At 40.9% G+C, this 23,488-nt stretch overlaps 1 protein-coding gene across 1 annotated transcript in view; it reads right to left on the bottom strand.

Moving 5' to 3' along the window:
* Positions 1 to 23,488, bottom strand: part of ENPP1 (ectonucleotide pyrophosphatase/phosphodiesterase 1) — a 612,613-nt gene that overhangs the window by 146,377 nt on the left and 442,748 nt on the right. Inside the window, exons 15-16 of the mRNA XM_086927432.1 lie at positions 9,244 to 9,371; positions 6,448 to 6,517 (exon numbers count right to left, since the gene is read on the bottom strand). Of these exons, the coding sequence (XP_086783558.1) occupies positions 6,448 to 6,517; positions 9,244 to 9,371 (198 nt within the window). The remainder of the gene's footprint in view (positions 1 to 6,447; positions 6,518 to 9,243; positions 9,372 to 23,488) is intronic.

Genomic DNA, 23,488 nt, shown 5'->3' with positions numbered 1-23,488 from the left:
TAAACATATTGATATTTTGAGATATTTAGAAACTTCTAGTAATAACAGAGTCAAAACAAGAACTTCAACAATAAAACAAATATTTTCAGTGTAGATTCCTGTAGTAATGCTACCCCTGCAGGGCACTTGCAAACACTTGAAAACACTAACCATGACATGATTCTTTGGGGTGATTGTTATTACCAATATAGGAGTAAGAAAAACAGCTAATTAACTCTGTTCAGGAGGGCATCAAAATACACTTAAGCTTGGAGAAAGGCACAACTCAGCTTCATTCATGAATCATGAGAGGTGAGTTTAAATTGCAGTAAGAAAGGAAGAATCCTCTCACAGCAATTTCCAAGCTCAGTCTGACACAATATATTCCCGCAGGACTCCAGCTCCAACACTAGAAAGTGGGAAAAGATTCTTAGGACTGAATGGGAATAAATAGTGGACATTACTTTTTATTTTCACTACTTCTTGCTAGTTCCTCACAGCTTTGAAACATTTCACTTCATACACAACAGACTTCTACTAATGCATATATTCTCTATGTGCAAAAGCAAAAATATGTCAGACACTTTCCTTTAGGAATGAAGGTCAGCCGGCAAAGTGTAGTCATGAAAATCAAAACTTACCACAAAGAGTAAAGGTGTCAAGATAGTCCCACTTGACTTTATTTACAAAGCATTTTGTGCACCTATGTTGACCTGAGCGGCACAAAATGTACACAGTACATCTGAACAATATCAATTTGAATTCACAGATTCACAATTAGCAGAATTCGTTATGCAAAAAGTGATTTTGTTAAAGGGTTCTATTAGTAGGGTGGAATTTCCTCATTTGCACTTTTGTGTTAGGGGTCTGTGGGTGCCTGACGGGGGTGCTAGCTTACAAAGTTTGTGAACACAATCTAACTGATAAGTATGGGGTATTCATGTGCTCTTTGCTAAATGTTTCACACATTTGGGCAGAATAAGTATCTGTTCATAGTGGGAATGGGGAGGGACTGCCCAATAGTTTAATATATGTGTGTGTAGGATGTGTCTGCCATGGGCAAACTTAGATCCCCATGGTGAAATAGAAAAATAAATGTACGCTTGTATCATGTTTACCTGTAGATATTATAGCAAGACAAACTGGTGTACATTATGTTGGTGAAGCTGGAGAACAATGAGTTATTTTGAAGTCATGAGAAAGGCTTTGCCCTATTTCTATGTGAAAGTAGCACCCGTCTCGGTGATTTTTAGTTGAAACCAGGCTCAGAAACATGCCCAGCTTAATGGAGAGTTCCTTAACCTAAGGTTGGTGGATGTAGGCCAGCAGGTCAGAAACACAAAAACCAAGTCGATATACTAGGATGAAGAATATCTTTGTCAAAGGATGGGTGGATTCCGCTCATCAATTTCATCAGAGAGTTCTTGCTGAAGGAACATAAAGAATTCCGAAGCTCAAAAGAGATACCCGAGTGATCCAATCAAAAAGGCTCTTGTCATAAAGGCACCGAAAAAAAATTGCTACTTGACAGAAAGAGAGAGAGAGAGACAGAGAGTCCAGGTGCAACATGGAAAGGGTTTGTGTATTTCTTGATCCCAAACACAGTATTATTTACTGGTTAGGAATGCCTCCTGATCATTGGCTGCAGAAATCACGTCACCAGTGGCTAAACTATTGGCAGGAGACTCCAATCCACTCAATCTTTGGAAGGAACATCAAAGCAGCTCTATTTCTATGTGCCTCTCACTTCCATATTCTCTACTTGCTAGCCAGCAAGTGCGTAGCAGTATATTAGGGAAATAGACAGAGGTGAAAGGGAGGAATGGGCTTGCATCAGATCTGCAGCCATTTGGTCCATAACAATTTGGCCAAATTAATCACATTCTTTTTAGATTTCATGAGCTTCAGGCACTTCCTTATATTTACAAGTACCATAACAAACTGTTCCTATGTACTACAAAAGTACTCCAGGAAATGAAGACAAGCATAACTTATGGCGCGATCTAATAGTATGTTTACATAAGGTGCCTCATAATTAATGAAGACTGCAGGCTTGCTTTCAATTAAAACTCTAGAAATATATTTTGCTGAAAGAGTGCAGGGACTTGAATAGCACCGGGTCTGGGGAATAATGCCTCTTTTACCCACACCATAGTGGCAGCCCAGTCTGTATGAAGCAAGCCCGTCTCTAGACCAGCTTGACTAGACGCAAATGTGATCAACTAAAAGCAGTGTGCCCAGAGCCAAGTGAGTCTGCTTGTTTTACAAAGTCCCATCAATTCGGGAGAAGAGAGTGTCGCTGCAGGGGTACCACGCACTAAATGTCATGAGAGGAAGATGATTATATGAAATAGGATAGTGTTTAATCATTTGGGGAACATTTTTGCTGCATCCTCATGAGAATCCTCACTCTAAATAAAATATGAAGTGCAAGCCATGCCCTTCAGCACCTTGGTACTCCAAAGACCTTGCTGACACCAAGAGCTCCATCTGCAGACAGCAAAGAAAATAGAATCCTTGATGACAGCAAATTACTAAAGTGCCTCCACACAATATAGCTCACCACATCAGCAAAAGTAAAGGACTATACCAATATCATCGACCAAGCTACCGATAGAAGGAAAACATTCTTCAAATTGATGAAGCACTCCATCACTCCCTTGGCTAAACCTCCTATCCCAGAATCCAGGGATAAGCCCAATGCCATTAACCACTTCTTAAATGAACAGAAAAAATATGACAGCACATCTACAACACCACACCTGCTTTACAGCTGACACCTACTATTCCATGCTCTATCTCATAATGGTAACCTTTCAAGTCCCTGTCTCTCAAACATCTAGCTAATATCCTCAAATCACCACCAGAAGATGATGTCTCGCCCTCTTCCTCCATCAAAGCCCTCTCTAGAGAAGCTCTCTCACCCATATTCACCATTGCCAACATCTCCCTCACTCGTGATATGTTCCCTGATGCAATGAAGAAAGGTCACATCCGCCCACTCTTAAAGTAACCAATGCTATAATCTGTAAACAGGGCCAGCTATTGGCTCATAATTCATTTACTCTTCATCAGCAAGATCACTGAAAAGCATCCTATGTGTAATTTCAAGATCACATCAGTGCCAACCATCTCCTGCAAGACTAATGATCCAGCTTAAATTCAAATTACAGCATGGAAAGAGTTACTTTACAAATAGGTGTAGACAACCTTCTGACCACAGATAAAGATGAGCCCTTCCTTCAGATATTACTGAACTTCTTAGCTGCCTTTGACATCATCAATCAGCTCACCGTGCTCTTCACCCTGAAATGTCAAATGGGTTTCACTAAACACCTTCTACCTGTACCCCTAGTTAGCCAAACAACAACATTTTATTCATATGGCACCTCAATATCCCCAGAAATCCTTATCACCAGCAGAGTTACTTATTTATTTAGGGTTCCATACTTGTTCTCCTTAATCTTCAACCCTCACATTGAGTCCATCGGGGCTCTACTCACAGATAGAGACTTAAACATTCATCAATATCCTGAAGAAACAACTACTTTTGAAAATGTCCTATGTTCCACACATCCAACTCTTAAGACACTTCCTGCATCTTACTTAGGTCTGTATGTTCAGCACCTACCTGAAGCTTAGCCTCGCCAAAACCGAATTCCTGCTATTTACAAAGAACAATAAGATACAGCGGGTCCAAATGTGGCTTAATAACACAAACCTGAATGGATTCGTTCCCCAACTTTCACCCAATGTCATGTTTCTCATATTCCCCCTAGAGAACACCGATCTTATCCTTGAGGAACACATCATCAACAAAACCAGGACAAACTGTTACCAGCACTGAAGAAAGAAAGATTTCCTTCAGAAAAGTGACTTCAGGGTGCTCATGCCCTAGGACTCTCATCTCAATGGTGGCAATGCCCTGGTTCATTTCTTACCAGATTCTATATGTACGACTTTAAAGGCATACTACATGCTGCAGCAGGTCTCATTAAAAGCTTGAAAAAATGTGGTTGGATTACCCCCACCATGATAGAACTCTACTGGCTCCTCTTGCCAGCCCACACCAACTTCAAAACCAGCTGCATTATCTACAATGGCATCATGACAGGTACCTCGGATTATTTAGTTGGCAAACTCACCATCTTCAGCAGCTCTTTGCACACATGCAACCCTGGACATTATAAGAATGAAGAGAACAAGTGTAAAAAAGAAAAAGGTATAACAATACGTCTTCTACCACCAATGCACCTAGGATATGGACCACTAAGCCCATAACCTTCAGAACTGCTCAAATTTAGGAAAGAGGTGGATATTCCCCTTTTTAAAAATAAAACACTACGTCATGATGAGGTAACAGTCCACCAACCCGACTATTACATGTTGACTTTTCTTTGCCATCATGCTGCTGCCCTTCAGCTTGGCTTGTGCTATACAAATCCCACACTCATATATAAAATAACAGAACAGAGAGGATGTTGCACTTCAATGGAAGTTCTAAATGAAATATTACAAGGGTTTGGGTCACACTTACTGTAGACTGATGTACTGTTCATGCTAAGGTTAATGCTGTGGAAAAGATTCAATGACAAAGCAACTGGAAACCGAATGCAGCGTTTCTCTAAATGCTGCAGAACTGTCTCACGGGGTTATAAAGAGATGTGAATGAGGAGTGTCGCAGATGCACAATACCAACCCCTCAGATTTTTTATTATTGATTTGGTAATTGAGAATGAAACAAATGTAAATTTAGCATAAGCAATATTATGGAGACAATTGAGCAAAGCGGGGTGTGCTCCATTCGATATTTCTATGCCCAGCTGGCTGGTTCGAAGAAGGATGACATTGATAGATTTGGTATTAAATGGGCTGGGAAATTAGGGATATCGGGGGAGGTCTTTCAGTCGTCCTTGGAGTTAGGTTGCTCAGTCTTCTATTCTGCCCCACTACAATCGCAACATTTTAAAACGTTATACCAACTATATCATACCCCTGATTGTATAGCACAGTGGGGTGCAACTTCAGGAATTAGCTGTTGGCGATGTAACGCTATGGCTGCAGATAGCATCCACATATTTGCGCCCTGTCCTAAATTAAGATCTTTATTAAAGGATATTGAGGATTTTATGGCCCATACACTTGCTTTAAACGTAACCCTAACACCAACTGTAATTATGTTAGGAGTTAGGGATTGTGAGGGCGCCCATAGCGAATTTTTATTTGTAGCGATGGCGGTCTACAGGTTGCTGATTGCTAGAGTTTGGCTCGATCCCCTCCCCCCGGGCTTGCAACAGTGGATTGCCTTATTACTGGGGACGTTTAACCTTGAAAAGGGTATATTCGAGAAGAAAGGTAAAAGGAAAAAAAGGTGGGGGAGGAAAATTTGGGAACCGGTACATCGCTGGAAAGAAAGATCAACTGCAAACGTAGACTGATGTATTAATTCCATCTTTATTGGGTTTCTTTTTGTATTAATATGGGTTTTTTTGATAGTAACTTTGATTTATTACATGCATTAAGTTAGCTGTACCATGTGTCATGTGTGTGCCAGAAAAATTTCTTTGTCTTACAATAAAAAATATTTAAAAAAAAAAAGAGAATGAAACAAATGTAAGCTTTCTAAACTATCAAAATGATAAAATGGTAGAGAAATATTCCAAAACCCCTAAATTTGTGCGCGTGACTGCAGGTGGTGGGCACTGGGGCTCCTTTTTAAAACAGGAACTTCTTTCTCATTATCAAGACTTTGACACAGCACAACAGAGAAAGGTGTGAAGGCAAGGAAAAGCAGGAAGAGATATATTTGGAAAAAGAGTGACAAAAAAAGGAAATTGGGGTTGGAAAAGACCCTTCAAGTAACTGAGACGGGAGTGTCTGGTGGTGGAAGAAAGAGGCATGAGGTGGAATCAAGACAAGACAGCCTCCGTATTTGGCATTAGGCAGGGACAGTGGCTGGCTTTGAAAAACTTTGGGTTCCTGTATTTTTTATACAAATTAAGCTGGTTCTACTTTTTACTCTTGCACTAACCCAAGAATCTGTTCAAAGCTACTCTCTATCCGAGTCCCAAAAATATTTTCACATATGACACGTTGTAATCTTCTTTGTGCTTAGTACCTCCACAAATGGTCACTGTTTCATGTCCTATTGAACAACTAAATGAAGCCCCTCAGCTCTGCCTGCTCTATTCTACTTCTATGTGAGAGACACCCATGGAAAGCTATTTGGAGGGGACAAATTCTAATTCATTATCACATTGCAGATGAATCCTCGCCTCATTTGTTGGTAATTAAATTATCAATAGAAAGGGGGCCTAAACAATCCAATGTGGGGCTGCCAGAATACAAGAGAAAGAGGAAATGATTTCCTAATATATTTGCACTGTTTTACAATTTTCATGCGCTAATACTTAAGTGTGAAAATTATAGCATGCATTGTCAGGATGAAAAATGTTAAATTTAACATACCTGCATATTTTTGAACCGATTATCTGATCCATGAAATCCCCCTGAGCATTGCTTGTTGGTGCCTGCCAACCTGTTTTGAAACAAGATGATTAAATTAAAGAGGCATACATGTTTACCTGGAGGTAGGCGCAGGCAGTGACGTCAACAAAGACCATAACAAGATTTTAAGACATTGACCAAGGGAAAAAGACAGAAATGCAGAGAAGGAGGAAGAGAAAGATATAAAAACAGTGGCCATGTGAGAAGCGCACATCTAGAGTGAGAGAGAGAGACAAGAAGAGTAGGGTGCACAAGAAAAAGGTGTGAGATATAATCAAGCCTGGGAAGTCTTGGCATTTGGAAACCCCTGCATTTTGTTGCAACACATTACAGCACCAAGCGAAACAAAAGGGGATGATGGACGGAGCGTTTGAGCAAATCAAACACTTACCCCCAGTCAACTGATCTGGGTTTAATCCATCACCATTCTTTAGCTCACTCAGCCACCCCATTTCAGACATGTGTGCCTCATGGGAACAGTCCAGCCCGAACTGCCAAGCCATGTCTTCCCTGGACCGGAAACAAGCATCCTGGGACCGGTTTCGGATTCATAATCCTCATCAGCCAGGCTATCTTGAATCCAGTGGCGAAGTGAGCAAGGGACTCACACATTACAGCACCGGCAGCAGAACATTGAGAAAAAACTTTGCACCCTGTGCATATTATTTGATTTATTACAAATTAAACATAAGGTTAACAATGTTTTTCCCAATGCAGGCAATAGCTGTATCCAAAAACTTCGTAAATTTGATCTTCTCCAAAAGAATAAAGAATTCCAAATCATAGAAATTTGTGAATGTTGATACATCCAGGGAGGTAGCCTCACAGTCTTCAACACCAGATGATAACCACTTGTGTGTAGCATGTTGGGGACACAAGGTAGCTATCAGAAAGGCAGCGGGTGCACTGGTACAAGAGACCAGTGGTCTGAGGCCCCCCTCGGGCTCCAATTATAGTTGTATGTTGTTACTAAACTATGGCTAGAGGGTAATTTCCTTAGGGGACAAGAGCCCATAGCACTTTTGCTACGCCACGGGTTGGGAAGCCGAGAGATTTCCTGTGTTTTTAAGAGGAAGGTGGATATCAGGGAATCCTTTTGATCATACAGGGTTATTCTACAGAAATTGCTACAAAGCTCAATAATCCGAAAACCACTTTTTTTGCAGGTCTGACCCTGGATATTTTTTGTAGTGATAGCTCGACCCCACCATTTTACACGCATGAAGCTGATCCTTCTACATTATTGTATGTTTCCATTATGGAAAGTGCACCTGGGCAAACAACTCAGAGCAGCTGACTCCAGAGCATGCATGTGTTACACATTTTCAGGTTGAGGATCCCCTATGGCAGAGCTAGTCGCCCCACAGCTAAATTGGGGTTTGAAGGGCCAAGTGATAGTTTGTACACTTGTACAGTCCCATTTACACCCATGTGTGAGGCCTTTATCCCGCCTCCTAACGACAAGGAGGGGGTTCTTGGTAACAGACAAGGAGAATTGTGACCATAATTTTGAGATCAGGGCCAGCACCAGTAGCAGCCAATATTAGTGCAGAGTGGCGGGGCTCAGAGAGACAGACGACAATACAAAAACACAACTTACCTACCCTTCTGCCTGCCGCACTACCGCATTTGTGCTTCTCACTGCAGCACAGGCACCCAGTCTCCCCTGCGGCAAATCCCAATGCTGCATTGTTCAGACTGGCCTGAGCGCCCTGGATTTGCACTCTCCGGAAGACTGGGAGCTTGTGTTTTGCTGCTTCCAGGTAATGCAGCTGGGTTGAAGACAGCTCAGTGCGCGTGACGATTTGATCATCCTGAGACGGACAGAAATACTGACATGCGCACTGATAGCAGTGCACCTACCACTCCTCCTGGTGACTGTCCCCGCGATGAGCCCATCTCCAAGACTCGGCCGGCCAAGAACTTGAAAAATAAAACAATAGTAAACCTGTTTTATTATCATTTTGTTTTTCAAATTTTGGAGGCTGCAGGTGGGGGGGGGGGGGGGGGCACGCTCCTCCGCCATAGCAGAGGAACTGCCGCTGAAGAGCACACCTAAACGGCATGCGCTAGAGTAGCAGCGGTGCTATTTGGCCTTATTGGGAGCAAGTTAGAATGAGCCCCTCATCCCGCCGTTTGCAAGTTATAAATGATTAGTGTTGACATGGCCCTTTAGAACCTTTGGCCCCAGTGCATTTGCACCTTCTGCACTATTGATACCTTACAATCCAGCCCAGATCAGCAGGGCCTATATATAATATGAGGAACTGCTCTGTATCTGCAGCAGGCATGCATATCGGCCTGACTACCACAGAGTGCAGTCGCTGCAGTTTATGCACTACAAGTCACCACTTACAGACTGCAGCCTCACAATGGCAAGGAGAGAGAAATTGAAAACAAAGCAACACACTGAAAAGTTTCCAAACAACAGTTTTTTTCGCTGGCATGTGCAGTTTGCACAAGTTTTGGATACTCAAGAGATAAGTCGTGCAAAACCAAAATACTCAACTACACAGTACAAAATGCCTGATTCTGGGTGTAATGTTTGAAGGAAACTCCAAGAAGAATCTGCCAGCATGAGTAAACTGAACATACACAATACCTTTTAAAACATTCTCATATCCTGGATTAGCAGCAGTTTGCTACCGGGCTCCCAATATTAGTCATATTCCTTATAAAATAAAATGTGATTGTTAAACGATTAACAGTTTAAAAAGAAACGCTTTTAGAAATGCATATTGTATTCATTCCTCTTACCTATCAATCTGCCACTGAGCATCGGCGTAAAAAGTGAGCCTTTCAATTCTCTCATTCTTGGCAAAGTGGAAACGCTTGGGCAAGTGCTGTTTGAGGTAAGCTTTGAAGTGCTGGTCTGGGGCCTTGCACTAAAGGGGATGAAAACAAAAGTTTCATGAATGGGATCTCGCTAAAGATATAAAAAGTGCATGGCTCCATTAGTCCTAACACGCAGGCTCCTCAGAGCCTCACGATCAAGGGTGCCTAAGTGTGCCAACTTACCATAGAAGAAGTGTATTTCCGCCTCTCGGAAAGGAAAAATGACGGGAAATACCACAGAATAAAAACAATTTATAAAATAGAATCAAAAAGAAAGTTGGCAATCCAAGAAGCCTTGCATTAAGTACAAACTCACAGGAGACCCATTCTGCTTAGGACACCAATCACCCACACAGTCGTCTAACCATTCATAGAGGTTCCCGTCTGTGCCCCAAACCGATCAGGCTATGGCAGAGTGCTGCACACTCACACTGAAGTAGTTATACTGATGGAGCAGATTTCATCTGCAGTCAGGCATGGTTTTATTTTTTGTGCTTCAGACAGACTGCATTTAAATTGCCACACACATTTTGGTGCAAGTTAAAAACATGGCACATGAAAAACATGAAAGTAAGGCCAATTCACTCTCAAATGCTTTTGCTGAATTAACATATGTTTTTGCAATGTAGAGAAAAGTGGCCTTTTTAGCTTTGAAGATTAATAGAATATGTAGAATATGTTTCTCTCTTCCCAGCTCATCCCTAAATCCACTATTTCTGACTTGTTGCATATTTTGATAAATATTTTCAGTTAATAACACCTCTTTTTCTTTGTTGCACATTGCACATTTATTTAGCATGTTGTCATAAATAATAGAAAAGCTGCTTTACACTAGTAGCTTGGCTAGGTAAACATTTATAAGGAGTATTAGTATGGTGTTGGGAAACATAATGGGCTGATTTACATGAAATTAATATTATCTTTGTGTTTGTTTTATTTTGGGGCCTACCATTAAATGGCTGCCTGTGAAACCAGCAAGGCTATGGCTTGCTTTGAAAGAGAAGAGAGCATGCGCAGACGGTGGCAGCTTGACTCAAACTGCGGAAGGAGTCAAGGACATCTTGAACTGTACATTCTTGTGATTGTGCCAATGTACCAGCTAACTAAAGTATCCGTCCTACTGCGCTGTGAAAGGAAGGAATAATTAGAATGAAACATTTTTCCTAGTAAATGTTGCAAATGTTTATAAATGTATTATTCATGTATGCTTCTTTTGTTAAAACTGATAGTCAGGTTTTTTAGAATGAGTCAGGGTAGTGAGAACTCATGCCATCATGACTGACCAATCACGTACAGGTTTTCCTGAAGTTGAAACATTTTGTGTAGTCTGCCAAAATTTTGTGTATAAATTCTGACCTCTCCGGAGGAGGGGCTGGCTTTCTCAGCTCAGCTGGCTTCTAGGCTCATTAGGGGGGTGTGTGAGCTCTTGAGAGAAGGAACAGATTAGGCCAGACATTCTATGGGTTAGGTACGAGAAACATCCCGGGAGATTGCTGAAGGGAGGAGTGGTGTCCGAGGAGTGTCAGGGGGAGGTTTCTTGCTTCCACGTCATATTTTGGCACTGCAGGCCACATTCCTTTGAGGTCTGGTGAAGGAGGGGCTGTCTCCCTCCCTGCTTGCTCTTTAGACACAGACAGATGCAGAAGAACAGCAGCAGATAGAAAGGTTTTTTTAGATTTAGATGGTAAACTTTCATTTATGCTTTGACTAATTAATTAGGTCTGAAAAGATTTATTTGACTTATGCATTTATTTTTCTTAATGGGAGATTTTTGCATACTATTTGATTTTTGATTAGCCTTGCAACACTATATTTTTCTTAGAAACTCTTTAAGAGTTTTGAATGACATTTTGCGCCACATTCCTACATGTAATGCTTATATGCAGACAGTAATAAGTTCTGTATTAATGCTATTTTTCCTGTTCTCCAAATTCTGTAACCTGATTGATATTTTACTAATGAATAAAGGGTCAGAGAAAAATTAACTTTTGACTAGAAAATAAAACCCTTTAAATACTCAACAACTCTCTTTATTGGCTTAAATAATAATTGCATTTATGACTGTTCATGATTATTAAAAGTCTCCTGAAGGTAATACATGGTGTGAAGGGCCCAACACCTTTTGAGCGGTAAATTAGAGTAGCATGAAGGTTTTGCATTGAGAAACTACCAGAAGAAATTACCGCTCCATCAGTTTTTGGTAAGCAGAGGATGGTCATTATTGATTAGTTTGGTGATTAATGATTATTGATTTCACCATCAACTTCTCAACTAATGGATCATTGACCTTAAGAGGGAAGTAAAATAATTGCCCAAGTTAGATAAATGTCCAAGTCCTGATTCCTGACTCCAATGCTCAGAACCTGAAGACTGGTAAAGCAGTACTGGAAGGTGATGCAAGAAGTGGTGTGAGTATCAATAGGGTTGTGAAATGTTGTTAATATGCTAGCATGTATTTTTTGAAGTGTTGAAAATATTAAGTTTTTTTAATGTTGGTGACATTTTGCTCATTTTGAATTGATGGTGTTATTTATTTTATTGGTAATTTCATAGGACATACTTTTTGGTTATTGATTACATGTTTTAACTCTTTATGTTAAGTTAGTGTCTTGTTCTATGTTGTCTGAACACGCAGGTATGCACACCTGTGGAATCCCGGGAAGGAATAGCGGGTGGTAAATGGAAGCCACACTGCACTGAGGTTACTCGTCAGTTGGAATAACACTGAGAAGCTAGGTAGGGCTGGCAGTGTTAAATTAGGGACTATTTTCTGTGTGAGTGATTGATAGCAAAGAGTTTGCTGGTGAAACTTTGGTCTGATATCACCTAGAAAGGGTCACACTAAAGGAGTAGCAGGTTCTTCTGAGCTTGATTGATAGCAAAAGGGTTTGCTGGTGAAACTTTGGCCTAAGATATATCCTGAAGGATAAGTCCAAAGGAGTAGCAGGTTCTTCTGAGCTTGAGTAAAAGGTAAGTGGAAGGGATTTACCTGTAGTGTTTGAAGAGTAAACGGAAATTCTTACTTTGTGAAGGGTAAGCGGAATGTGTTACTCGCAGTGAATGTAAACCTATCCTTTATTTAGCACAACAGACAGAGTAGCGAATGTATTTATGTTGTTACTAAGAGAGTTATTGATTAAGAGAAATATTGCAGTAAGATTTTATGGAGGGTCAGTAGTAGGAGTAAAACTGACTAAAATTGAGACGGACAGCTTTGGAAAAAAAATTGCATTGAACTATTACAAAAATGAAATTGTTTGAAGGCTTAAAGAAGCTGTTAGGAGGTTAAGTGAAAAATTCGTTTTTTATTGGTGATGCTCCTGAAGGAACACCTGTGCATTTTATGTCTACCAATTTGGGACAAAATACATGTATGTGGGTTCACCAATGGTGCAAGATTACTGAAAAAGAGGGTGCTTTGAGGTTTCCAAAAGATGGTACTTTTGAATTGCAAATTATTGAAAAATTAAGGGAAGTCTTATGTGAAATAAAGACACCATCTAAAGCTGCACAATTTGAGGCCTTAAGCATATGGGAAAAGACAGCAAGAGAGAAAGCAAGTGAGGATAAAAAGGTAAAGCATCAAATGCAGGAGAAGAGAATTAATGATGATAAAGAGCTTCAAATAAATAATAATTCAGGGGATAAAATAATGGATGCATTGTTAACTGAGTTTCCACCACTTTATGTGGTTTCCAAAAATACTGAAAATAGTGTACCAGTAAGCACTACAGTGGCTACTGCTTCTATTGAGCAGAGAAAAACACAGATTGAGAAAACTGTGCAAACATTTCAGATTGACCCATTACTTGTTGATTCAGCACTGACAGTGATACCTCCAGGTGTTACTGCTTTAAATGTGCCTGATTCAGTCCAAGAATTGCAAAGTGCAGATGCACAGATAATACATAGAAAAATTATGACTGTCCCAATTAATATGGTCCCTACTGAAAAGGTTCAAAGAGCTGCAGAAGGAGTGATTATGGAGGAATGTATTTCAGACACTCAGTATTTAACGATTATTGAACAGAAATTACCCCAAGCACTGAAAGGTGAGGGAAAAATGGTATTTACAACATCTGCAGCCCAGAATGAAATAAATGTAATTGAAATGTTATTTTTCAAACCTGCTTAGAGGAAGCAGCAGCGATTAAAAAGTTAGAAAACATGGGAGAACATATTAACACAGGCCCTGAAAAAGAGAGACAGCTTGGTGATTTAAATGGAACAGGTGAACATGGAAAAAATAACAGTCCATGCTGTTTAAATAATGAAAATGTGAACCAGTGTCAGGAAAAAGAATTAATTTCCCTGAGTAAGGAAACAGTTGCATGTGCATTAACTACACATACTGGCCTGACAGATTTGGCTCAAAATTATGAAATTGATGTTTCAGGAAGTTTCCCCTCTCAGAAAAGTTTTAGGGTACATATGGATGATGAAGCAAATTAGAAAATGTGTTCTTCAGGAATGCAATTGCACATTGCAGAAATCAAGTATATTTTTAAATGTAATGGGTTTGACAAATTAGGAGACAAATGGGTAAGAAAACATGAGAAGAAAAAGAAACCACCAGACCTTGCAATGAAACTGGATAAGGAAAAGAAGCTACCAGATTTAGTTGAGAAAAATAATAAGCAGAATGAGGGAGCAGCTTTTGCTTACCCATTGAGGGAAAAGGTGGGAGAAGTGCATGTTCCTATGCCACAGAATAAACGTGAACTTGCAGCATTTCTGAACATAATCCCACAATTGAGAGACAGACATATGCTGTGGTACCCACAAGTTGATGGATTTGATGACATTTTAAACGTTGTGCATTAATTTGGAAATGTTCTTTTACATTGCCATGCATAATGATTTGTGGTTTGAATCTAAAGTTATTCAAAGGCCAAATGAAGAGGCAATGAAAAGGGTTTGCATGGATGCACCATCATTTTCTGTTGTTATGGAGGAAAATATAGCAGTGATTATTTTCCTGAAGGGTGGAGTGCCAGCAAAGGATGTTGATTGGGTACAGATTAAAAGAACACAGGATGGAAGTAAAGGTGGTTTGGTCTGTGCAAATTCAGGTATGGATGTTGTACTGCTATAAATATGTCCTTTTGCCATCTTTATAGCAGATTTGAGCATTGGAAGAAGAAAAATAAATTTAAACATGATGAACAAAAACTTGGAGAAATGCAGATGCAAAATATACCAGTTAAGCAAATGCAAATGTCAGATCTGAAACAGGTACCTATGGCAGGAATTTTCCAAGCAAAGATGGTCCCACAAAATATAGAAAAAGCTCAAATTAATTTAAATAAGGTGTCCAGAGCAAGAGTGAATTATTTCTAAGCATGGGCGAATTTTGCGAATCTCGCGTTCGCGAATTTTGCGGATTTGCGAACTCGCAATCCGCAAAATCAGCGAATTCCCGCGATTTTTTTTTTTTTGTGTTCGCGCGTGTTTCTGCCAGTTCGCGAGGGTTTTTACAATTTCGCAATTTGCGAACTTACCTGTCGGGTCGCAAGTTTTGCGAACTTGTTGTTTCTACGTGTCCAGCCTGTTTGGGACACTCTTCTTCATCACTGCCACTCTCTGTCACCACTGCCACTCTCTGACTACTCATGCCACCCTCTGGCCCACCCATGCCACCCTCTGTTTCATCACCACACCCTCTGGTTGTCCAGTGTACATTATTTTCGGCAAAGCACACCTTCCCTGCCTCAAGTGACCTGAATTAATTTGGGGCTGATTAATGTGTCACAGAATATTTTTTTAGCTGGCACCTGCTTCCTTAGTGCTTCCTGATTAGTGATCTTTTGCACTTGCTAAGTGCTTTCATTGTTGCAAAATTAGTTACAACACCTGCCCTGCCCCAACTGACAATAATGAATTAGGGGCTGATCAATGGATTTTAACTTCCAGCCTGGCTCCTGCTTGTCTCCCTTAGCTGTAATTCAGGACCTTTGTGGCATATGTGTAACTATTCTGAGGTTCAGAGCAGGGTCACATAATAGTTGCAACTGGCAACTGAACTCTGGAGGGGCCCCTCAGGAAGCACTACAGGAAATGGCTACTAATGATGAGCCTGAACTTTTGAACCTGGTAAGTAGTTTCAGTTTTGCTAAGATCGTATTTCTGCAATTTAGCACTTACTCGCGGGGTGCGAAGTTGTACTGGCAAGCCGCGAACTCACGCGAACAGTGCGAGCAAGCCATAAAATCCGCTGCTCGCGGATTTGCGGATTTTGCGGGAGATTCGCGGATCTCGCGGATTGGGAATTTACCGAAAATCCGCAAAATCCGCGAGCGAAACGGATTTTCCGCCCATGCTTAATTATTTCCAGAGACAAAATCAGAACCCAGTCCAACAGGTTGCTGTGTTTGAAAATGAGAGTTTTAACACTCACAATTCTGAATTTACCAAGTCCATTGTGAAGGCAATGGAAAGTCCAGATTTAAATGCAGGAGTTTTAAACAAAGAAATTACAAACCCAGTTTTAGAAAAATTTGCACCAAAATTAGGCCCATTTGAGGAAAACTGCAAAACTGTTGTCTGTGACTCTGGCCTAGCAGGGAAACAATTGTTTTGCAAATTAAGCAGCACAGAATACTGTACACCAGATAATGTTATTTTTCACATTCCTGATGAGGATGTACATTTTAAACTGGCCCAACAAGAAACAGCTGTAGCATTATTTTCAGAAAAGACAGTTGAAAAATTACCTTCTGATTTTGAAAAAATAATAAACACAGAAATAAGAGTTCACAGAGAAGGATGCCAGATTAATAAAATGTGCAGAACATGTCTTATTAAAATTAGAACCAAATGACATGTATTCAGGAACACCCTCAGTTGCAGAAATTTTACCAATAAAAGGATTTTTGATGGAATTGATTAGAAGTTTATGTAACTTTCTGATCACAGGTTCACAGAAAATAAATGAAAAGAACAGAATAGTGCAGGAGATTAAAAGCATATTTTTTTCATGTTGTCCTGTGGTACCGAATCCAGCCAATATATTTTTTCACATTGCATGTGCAGAAGAATGGCTTACTTTTATTGATTTTTGCAAAGTCCATGTAACAGTGCTGTTGCATGAGAATAGTCAGGAGTACTGTCAAAAAGAAGATGAATACCTGGGACACAACATTAGAAAGGGAGGTAGAAAGGTGTCACCAGAGAGGGTGGAAATAATTTCCAAGATAAATCCATCTCAAATAAAGAAAGAAGTCAGGACATTTTTGGGAATGGTTAGCTGCTGTAGAGAGTGGTTACTAAACCTTTCCCTAGTGGCTAAGCCTTTACTGAGGCTGACACACAAAGGTGTGTCTGATCCGCTTCCATTGGACAACAATTGCACAAAAGCATTCCTAGAGTTGAAAGAGAAAGAATGTTGCACCCCAGCACTAGGAATGAAAGTTTATTTGAAAGAAAATACACCAATTTGCGGTGAGAGGGAGGGCTGCACTCTCTCATTGCCTATTGAAAAAGATGACTGTGTTCAAAGGTCTGTGATGTATTGCCCAATGACCTTTGACCCTAACTTCACAAAAATGTCAGCAAATGAATTGGATTGTGATGAAACTGAAAACGAGTGTCTAAATATCATGAAAATATGCATAAAGCCAAATTCAGACTTTAAGGATGAACGCCTGAGTCAGCCCAACAATGTCCATTTGAAGATGGCCCATGTTTGAAAGGTGACACATTAAAAGCAGGACATGCTGTGCTCCTTATACATTATGTTGTCAAAGCTTCATGGTTTTCAGTAGTTACCTCAGCCCAAAATTCGAAATTGATTGCCCTTACCATAACATGCAGTATATCTGCTCAAATGGGAGTCACTGTTCTCATGGGAGAGAGAAATGATAATACAGTTGCACAAATTTGTGTTCTGTTAGCATGTACATTCTATGGAATCTTCACAGTTGAATTAAAATAGGCTCAAGAAAATGTTTTTGAAGCAGCACTACAGGGTTGTATCAGAACTGTTTTTGAGAAAAGTGACAACTGCATAGTGGCAAAAGTGTTATTGCAAAGACTGATGCCCAGGTATAGATTGCCAGTTTCTCTGAAATCAGATCATAATGTGGTCTCAAAGATAATGAGTGCAGAGCAACAGATTGGACAAGGAATGGATTGTAGCTATCTGCCTGAAGTGTCAAGCATAATAAAGCAACACAATGGCAGCACAGAGTTACCTTTTGCAAAAGACGGTGTTTCAGCATCACCAAAGTGGCTTGAAAATGCATATGCAAATGCACTTGTGGAAAACAATGATGTGAACACTAGCCATTGCTGTGTAGGTCTGGTTGATGTACAGTGTGCAGTTTCTCACCAGATTGCAGCTGCTACACAATATCTGCATAATGGATGGTGCAACGGCTTTGATCTGAGAGATGCTGTGGTGAAACATCTGAATCTGATCAAAGTGAAAATAAGAGTGAAAGGCATTGGTTGAAAAAGTGCAAGAGATTGATGGTGCTCTGTCCGAGTTTCTCAGCACCTAAGTAGTCTAATTTGCATTGAAAAGGTAGAGAATGCCACACTGTATGAGCCATTCTGATGGCAAGCTGATGACAAAGAGAAAAGAAATGCTGAAACTGTCCTGTTGAATTCTTTTTTTTTATTTTAGTTACTTATTTTAAAGAAGACTATCTGTTCCAAGAAGCTACTTACAGAACTCTGCAATAAAACATATGAGCTTGGCTATATATGATCTGATTACAGACAGACTTGTGTTTGCCTTAGAAATAGAAGTAAAATTGTTATATGCTCAGCATTTGCAATTAAAAATAAAATTTTAAAAAAATGTCACTTATGAAATTAAATATGTTTGATGAATTATAAATCATCTTATTATGATTTGAATCATCAGAAGGGTGGATTGATGGAGCAGATTTCATCGCCAGTCAGGCACGGTTTTATTTTTTGTGCTTCAGACAGACTGCATTTAAATTGCCACACACATTTTGGTTCAAGTTAAAAACATGGCCATGAAGAACATGAAAGTGAGGCCTAGTCACTCTCAAATGCTTTTGCTGAATTAACATATGTTTTTGCAATGTAGAGAAAAGTGGCCTTTTTAGCTTTGAAGATTAATAGAATATGTTTCTCTCTTCCCAGCTCATCCCTAAATCCACTATTTCTGACTTGTTGCATATTTTGATAAATATTTTCAGTTAATAACACCTCTTTTTCTTTGTTGCACATTGCACATTTATTTTGCATGTTGTCATAAATAATAGAAAAGCTGCTTTACACTAGTAGCTTGGCTAGGTAAACATTTATAAGGAGTATTAGTATGGTGTTGGGAAACATAATGGGCTGATTTACATGAAATTAATATTATCTTTGTGTTTGTTTTATTTTGGGGCCTACCATTAAATGGCTGCCTGTGAAACCAGCAAGGCTATGGCTTGCTTTGAAAGAGAAGAGAGCATGCGCAGACGGTGGCAGCTTGACTCAAACTGCGGAAGGAGTCAAGGACATCTTGAACTGTACATTCTTGTGATTGTGCCAATGTACCAGCTAACTAAAGTATCCGTCCTACTGCGCTGTGAAAGGAAGGAAGAATTAGAATGAAACATTTTTCCTAGTAAATGTTGCAAATGTTTATAAATGTATTATTCATGTATGCTTCTTTTGTTAAAACTGATAAAGTCAGGTTTTTTAGAATGAGTCAGGGTAGTGAGAACTCATGCCATCCTGACTGACCAATCACGAACAGGTTTTCCTGAAGTTGAAACATTTTGTGTAGTCTGCCAAAATTTTGTGTATAAATTCTGACCTCTCCGGAGGAGGGGCTGGCTTTCTCAGCTCAGCTGGCTTCTAGGCTCATTAGGGGGGTGTGTGAGCTCTTGAGAGAAGGAACAGATTAGGCCAGACATTCTATGGGTTAGGTACGAGAAACGTCCCGGGAGATTGCTGAAGGGAGGAGTGGCGTCCGAGGAGTGTCAGGGGGAGGTTTCTTGCTTCCACGTCATATTTTGGCACTGCAGGCCACATTCCTTTGAGGTCTGGTGAAGGGCGGGCTGTCTCCCTCCCTGCTTGCTCTTTAGACACAGACAGAAGAACAGCAACAGATAGAAAGGTTTTTTTAGATTTAGATGCTAAACTTTCAGTTATGCTTTGACTAAGTAATTAGGTCTGAAAAGATTTATTTGACTTATGCATTTATTTCTCTTAATGGGAGATTTTTGCATACTATTTGATTTTTGATTAGCCTTGCAACACTATATTTTTCTTAGAAACTCTTTAAGAGTTTTGAATGACATTTTGCGCCACATTCCTATATGTAATGCTTATATGCAGACAGTAATAAGTTCTGTATTAATGCTATTTTTCCTGTTTTCCAAATTCTGTAACCTGATTGATATTTCACTAATGAATAAAGGGTCAGAGAAAAATTAACTTTTGACTAGAAAATAAAACCCTTTAAATACTCAACAACTCTCTTTATTGGCTTAAATAATAATTGCATTTATGACTGTTCATGATTATTAAAAGTCTCCTGAAGGTAATACATGGTGTGAAGGGCCCAACACCTTTTGAGCGGTAAATTAGAGGTAGCAGGAAGGTTTTGCATTGAGAAATTACCAGAAGAAATTACCGCCCCATCAATACCATACAAATGACAATAACATAACATAACATCAAATACAAAAAATACAAAGTAGGGTCTTAGACTCGTTTAATAAATGACTATGGCCTCCTCCATATGCGATATATCCCCTCCAGTAATATTCCGGCATAAATGTCTTGAGACTGTAAATATGGGATAGGAGCCTTCCAACGGATTTAAGGATATATGGCCCATCACTGTACAGTTCAATATCCACATATGCATCGGATAGGCACTGACGATAAGCAAACATGATGAACAAAGTTCAAACTACCATATTTCTTAGAATACATTATGTTATATTCATGTGAAAAGTGCAGTCTGCAATCAGTACAGCCTTGCAGTTGTAATGGAGTCTAACAAACAAGGATCCGAGTTGGCTAAGAAAAGATGAGCTATCAGTTCTGTATTTGTGCTTCATTTACTGCTTCCTGTAAGTATTTCTTAGGCGCATGAGCATTGTTCTACTTAGCCCACTCAGGCTCCGATTACAAGTTGCTCATTAAATCCCGACCCGTGGGTAATCACGATTTTGGTTTTATTTAACATATACACTTATTTATTGGATTTGTTCAATAACTCAACATTCGGTACATTTCAACATGTCGATCCTGCCAAAATTTAACAGGCAAAAAAAAGCATGCAGCATTTACCACATCATGTGGATTTTGGTGCATTAAACACCACACGGAGACTCCTAATTGGTGCAATTGATCACACCCGATAAATATCTAATCCCCTGGTATTGGTACTTACCAGGTGTGATAAATGATTGACACCTCATACAGGCCCTAATGCGGTCAACCCTAATTGTATTTGTAAAATGCTTGCTCCCTTGAGGTCACAGAGCACTGATTCAAATCTTAAAAGTATCATTTAAAGAGGTAGGTTTTTAATCTTATTCTGATAGATAGTAGGTCTTCACATAAGCCGAGCCAGAAGGTAGATAGTTTCATCTTGATCTTGTTGATCTCTGTATGGGAAGCCCTTTCTCCCGGTTCGCGATCGATTTATCCATGGCTTTCCGTGGGATGAAAAAACTGAGGGGTCTCTCCAAGGGGCGTGGCAGATGTAATTAAGGGCGTGGCTTAAAACATGCAAGCTAAAAATCTGTGCTTAGCATAGTGTGCCCCCCCCCGATTGTTATTTCGCTGCTTCTGTCATTGCATCCAGATATATAACAGAACAAGTAACATTACACCTACAACAAGCCAGGGCTACCGACTTCGTCAATGGCTGTTATTTGCATATGCTACGGCTTCCTTGTATATAATATTGAAAGTGCTTCAGTTGTGAAATGATGAGGCAGTAAAAAAACTATGACTGGTATCTTTGACCTTACAACAAAGTCAGTGAAGAAAGGTACTGCAGCAGTTAAAAAAATAAATAAATAAATGTTCCTCCCTGAGGATGCGGGCAAAACGGGAAAGCCCAATAGGTACCAGTATCAGCACCTGCGTTTCAGATCACCGGAAGGACCCGGGCCACTTAAAGCGCTGGATTTACACTACGTTGGGCTAGAAGTAGATAATACTTAGAAGACAGATCTTATTGGTTGGTATATTAAGAGCCTGCTTTTCAAATAATCAGGCACAGATCCATGCATTGCTCCATGTGCCTGTGTTAGTGATTCACTCCGAATTCTCCTATTTGCCGAGAGACAGTGCACATCCCTGCAGAACCAAAGGAAAATGTTCGCCGAAATGACGAATGGGCGAAGATTTCCGATAATTCAAAACTTCCCACAGAGCAACAAAAGGCTACAAACCCCCCACCTCTAGATGGCTATTCCTGTGAGTGCAACTCCAGCAGGAAAGGTGGATTACGAGGCTGCATCACGAGTACGGGTCAGGGAGAGTAGCAGCCAGGGACAATGCAGGCAGATGATTCATGCTGCAGGAGGGCGGGGACACTGTGCGGTCAGGAGAAGGTGGGCTTGGCATCTGCACCCTAACCACGGTTTCCTGTAGCCACAAAAATAGCTGACACTGCCCAATATTAGGGGGTCATTAGAATCGCTGACGGACTTGAGTCCGTCCGCGACCCCAGAGTATGAGGGAACGTCCGCATGGGCAGCGGCGTTCCCTCTGTGCTGATTAGGATGTGACCGCCAGGGTGGCGGTCACATCCTATATCTTTAACATTGCGGCGGGTGCAGCTTCAAGCTGCACCCGCCGCAATGTTAAAAATGCATACAATGCATTTGTATGCAGAAAGCGGCAGGCACCGCGCGGTGCCTGCCGATTTCTGTATACAAATGCAGGGGGGTACCATAGGTACCCCCCATGTGCACCCCCCACCCCCTCTTCACCTAGGGGGCCCGCAACGGGCCCCCGCAGTGAAGATACACATGCTTTTCCTCGGCTGAAAACCCGCCGCGGAAAAGCATCTTTGGAAGCCCATTCTAATATGGTGGACGGTGTCTGAGAGACACCGCCACCATATTAGAGCTTTTCCGCCGCGGTTGTAAGCCAACCGCGGCGGAAAAGCTGCGGACGGAAACCAGGACCCACCAGCCATCCTAATGTGGCGGTGGGTCTTTGGTGGGTCCGCTGCGGTTTTTCCGCATCCTCTGGGCCGGCGGTGGCTTCCGCCGGCCCAGAGGATGCGGAAATTCCGCAATCATAATCGGCCCCTTAGTTTCATATTCAATGAAGATAAGTATGAAAGGAAATGGTGTGGCCTGTACCTCGACATGCATAAGCGGTAACAATTTTCCAGTCGCCAGGTACCCACGGACTCTGGCTGCACCCAAAACAGTTACCGGAACTGCTAGGAGTAGGAGCCTACGGAGGCCTTGGTGTAGTGACCGGGCCTTCAAATTAGGATATTGCCAAAATCTCTTTGTTCATAACTCCAACAGTTATGGAATTAAGACAATCTCCTCTAGCAACTCTAAGGGGTGCTACTGCTAAGCCACGGGATAGAGGCCAGATTTCCTCAGACCTTATGGAACTTAGAGAGACAGATAAAGTTACCCCCACAGGCAAATGTTGGGACGGGGATAACGCAGGCTCACTATCGTCCACAGGTGAAGGCCGAAAGGGCTTACCCCGGTCTCAGATATTGTTAAACTGTAGATCTGGCTTCCTGGGCAGATAGGAGAGGTGAACTCATGTCTTTGGGCCAGATGCAGTCAGGCAGGAGGTGCCACACAGGTTGCCTCAGGCAGTTGGGATCAACCTTCACTAGGGTAGGCCACTGCACTGGGGAGTCACAGTCCAGCGTCCCCATTGGTAGGCCCCTCTGCTCAGGCAGGAGCTCCACAATCCTGCCCAGCCTGAGTCCTAGTCTTGGTTGAAGATTCTATTTTCCATGGGAAGAGGATATCAGGAACCCAAAACTCAAGGGCTGAAGGTGAATGTTCGCCACTTTGACTTTCCGTGCATTTTAAAGGATGACTCAACATATGAAGATTCAACATTATGGCTCTCCTGTATCAATCGACTGAATGAAGGATCTCCCATCTTGAAGGACTGACTGGCATTAATTTGACAATTATATGCTTTGATTAATAATGTGTTTTGTTAACATTTTGTGGCACTCCCCGTG

Source organism: Lissotriton vulgaris, chromosome 6 (genome assembly GCF_964263255.1).
Source record: "Lissotriton vulgaris chromosome 6, aLisVul1.2, whole genome shotgun sequence".
Taxonomy (NCBI): Eukaryota; Metazoa; Chordata; class Amphibia; order Caudata; family Salamandridae; genus Lissotriton; species Lissotriton vulgaris.
The sequence above is the reverse complement of the archived record's forward strand: the minus strand, read 5'-3'. Positions and strand labels throughout refer to the sequence as shown.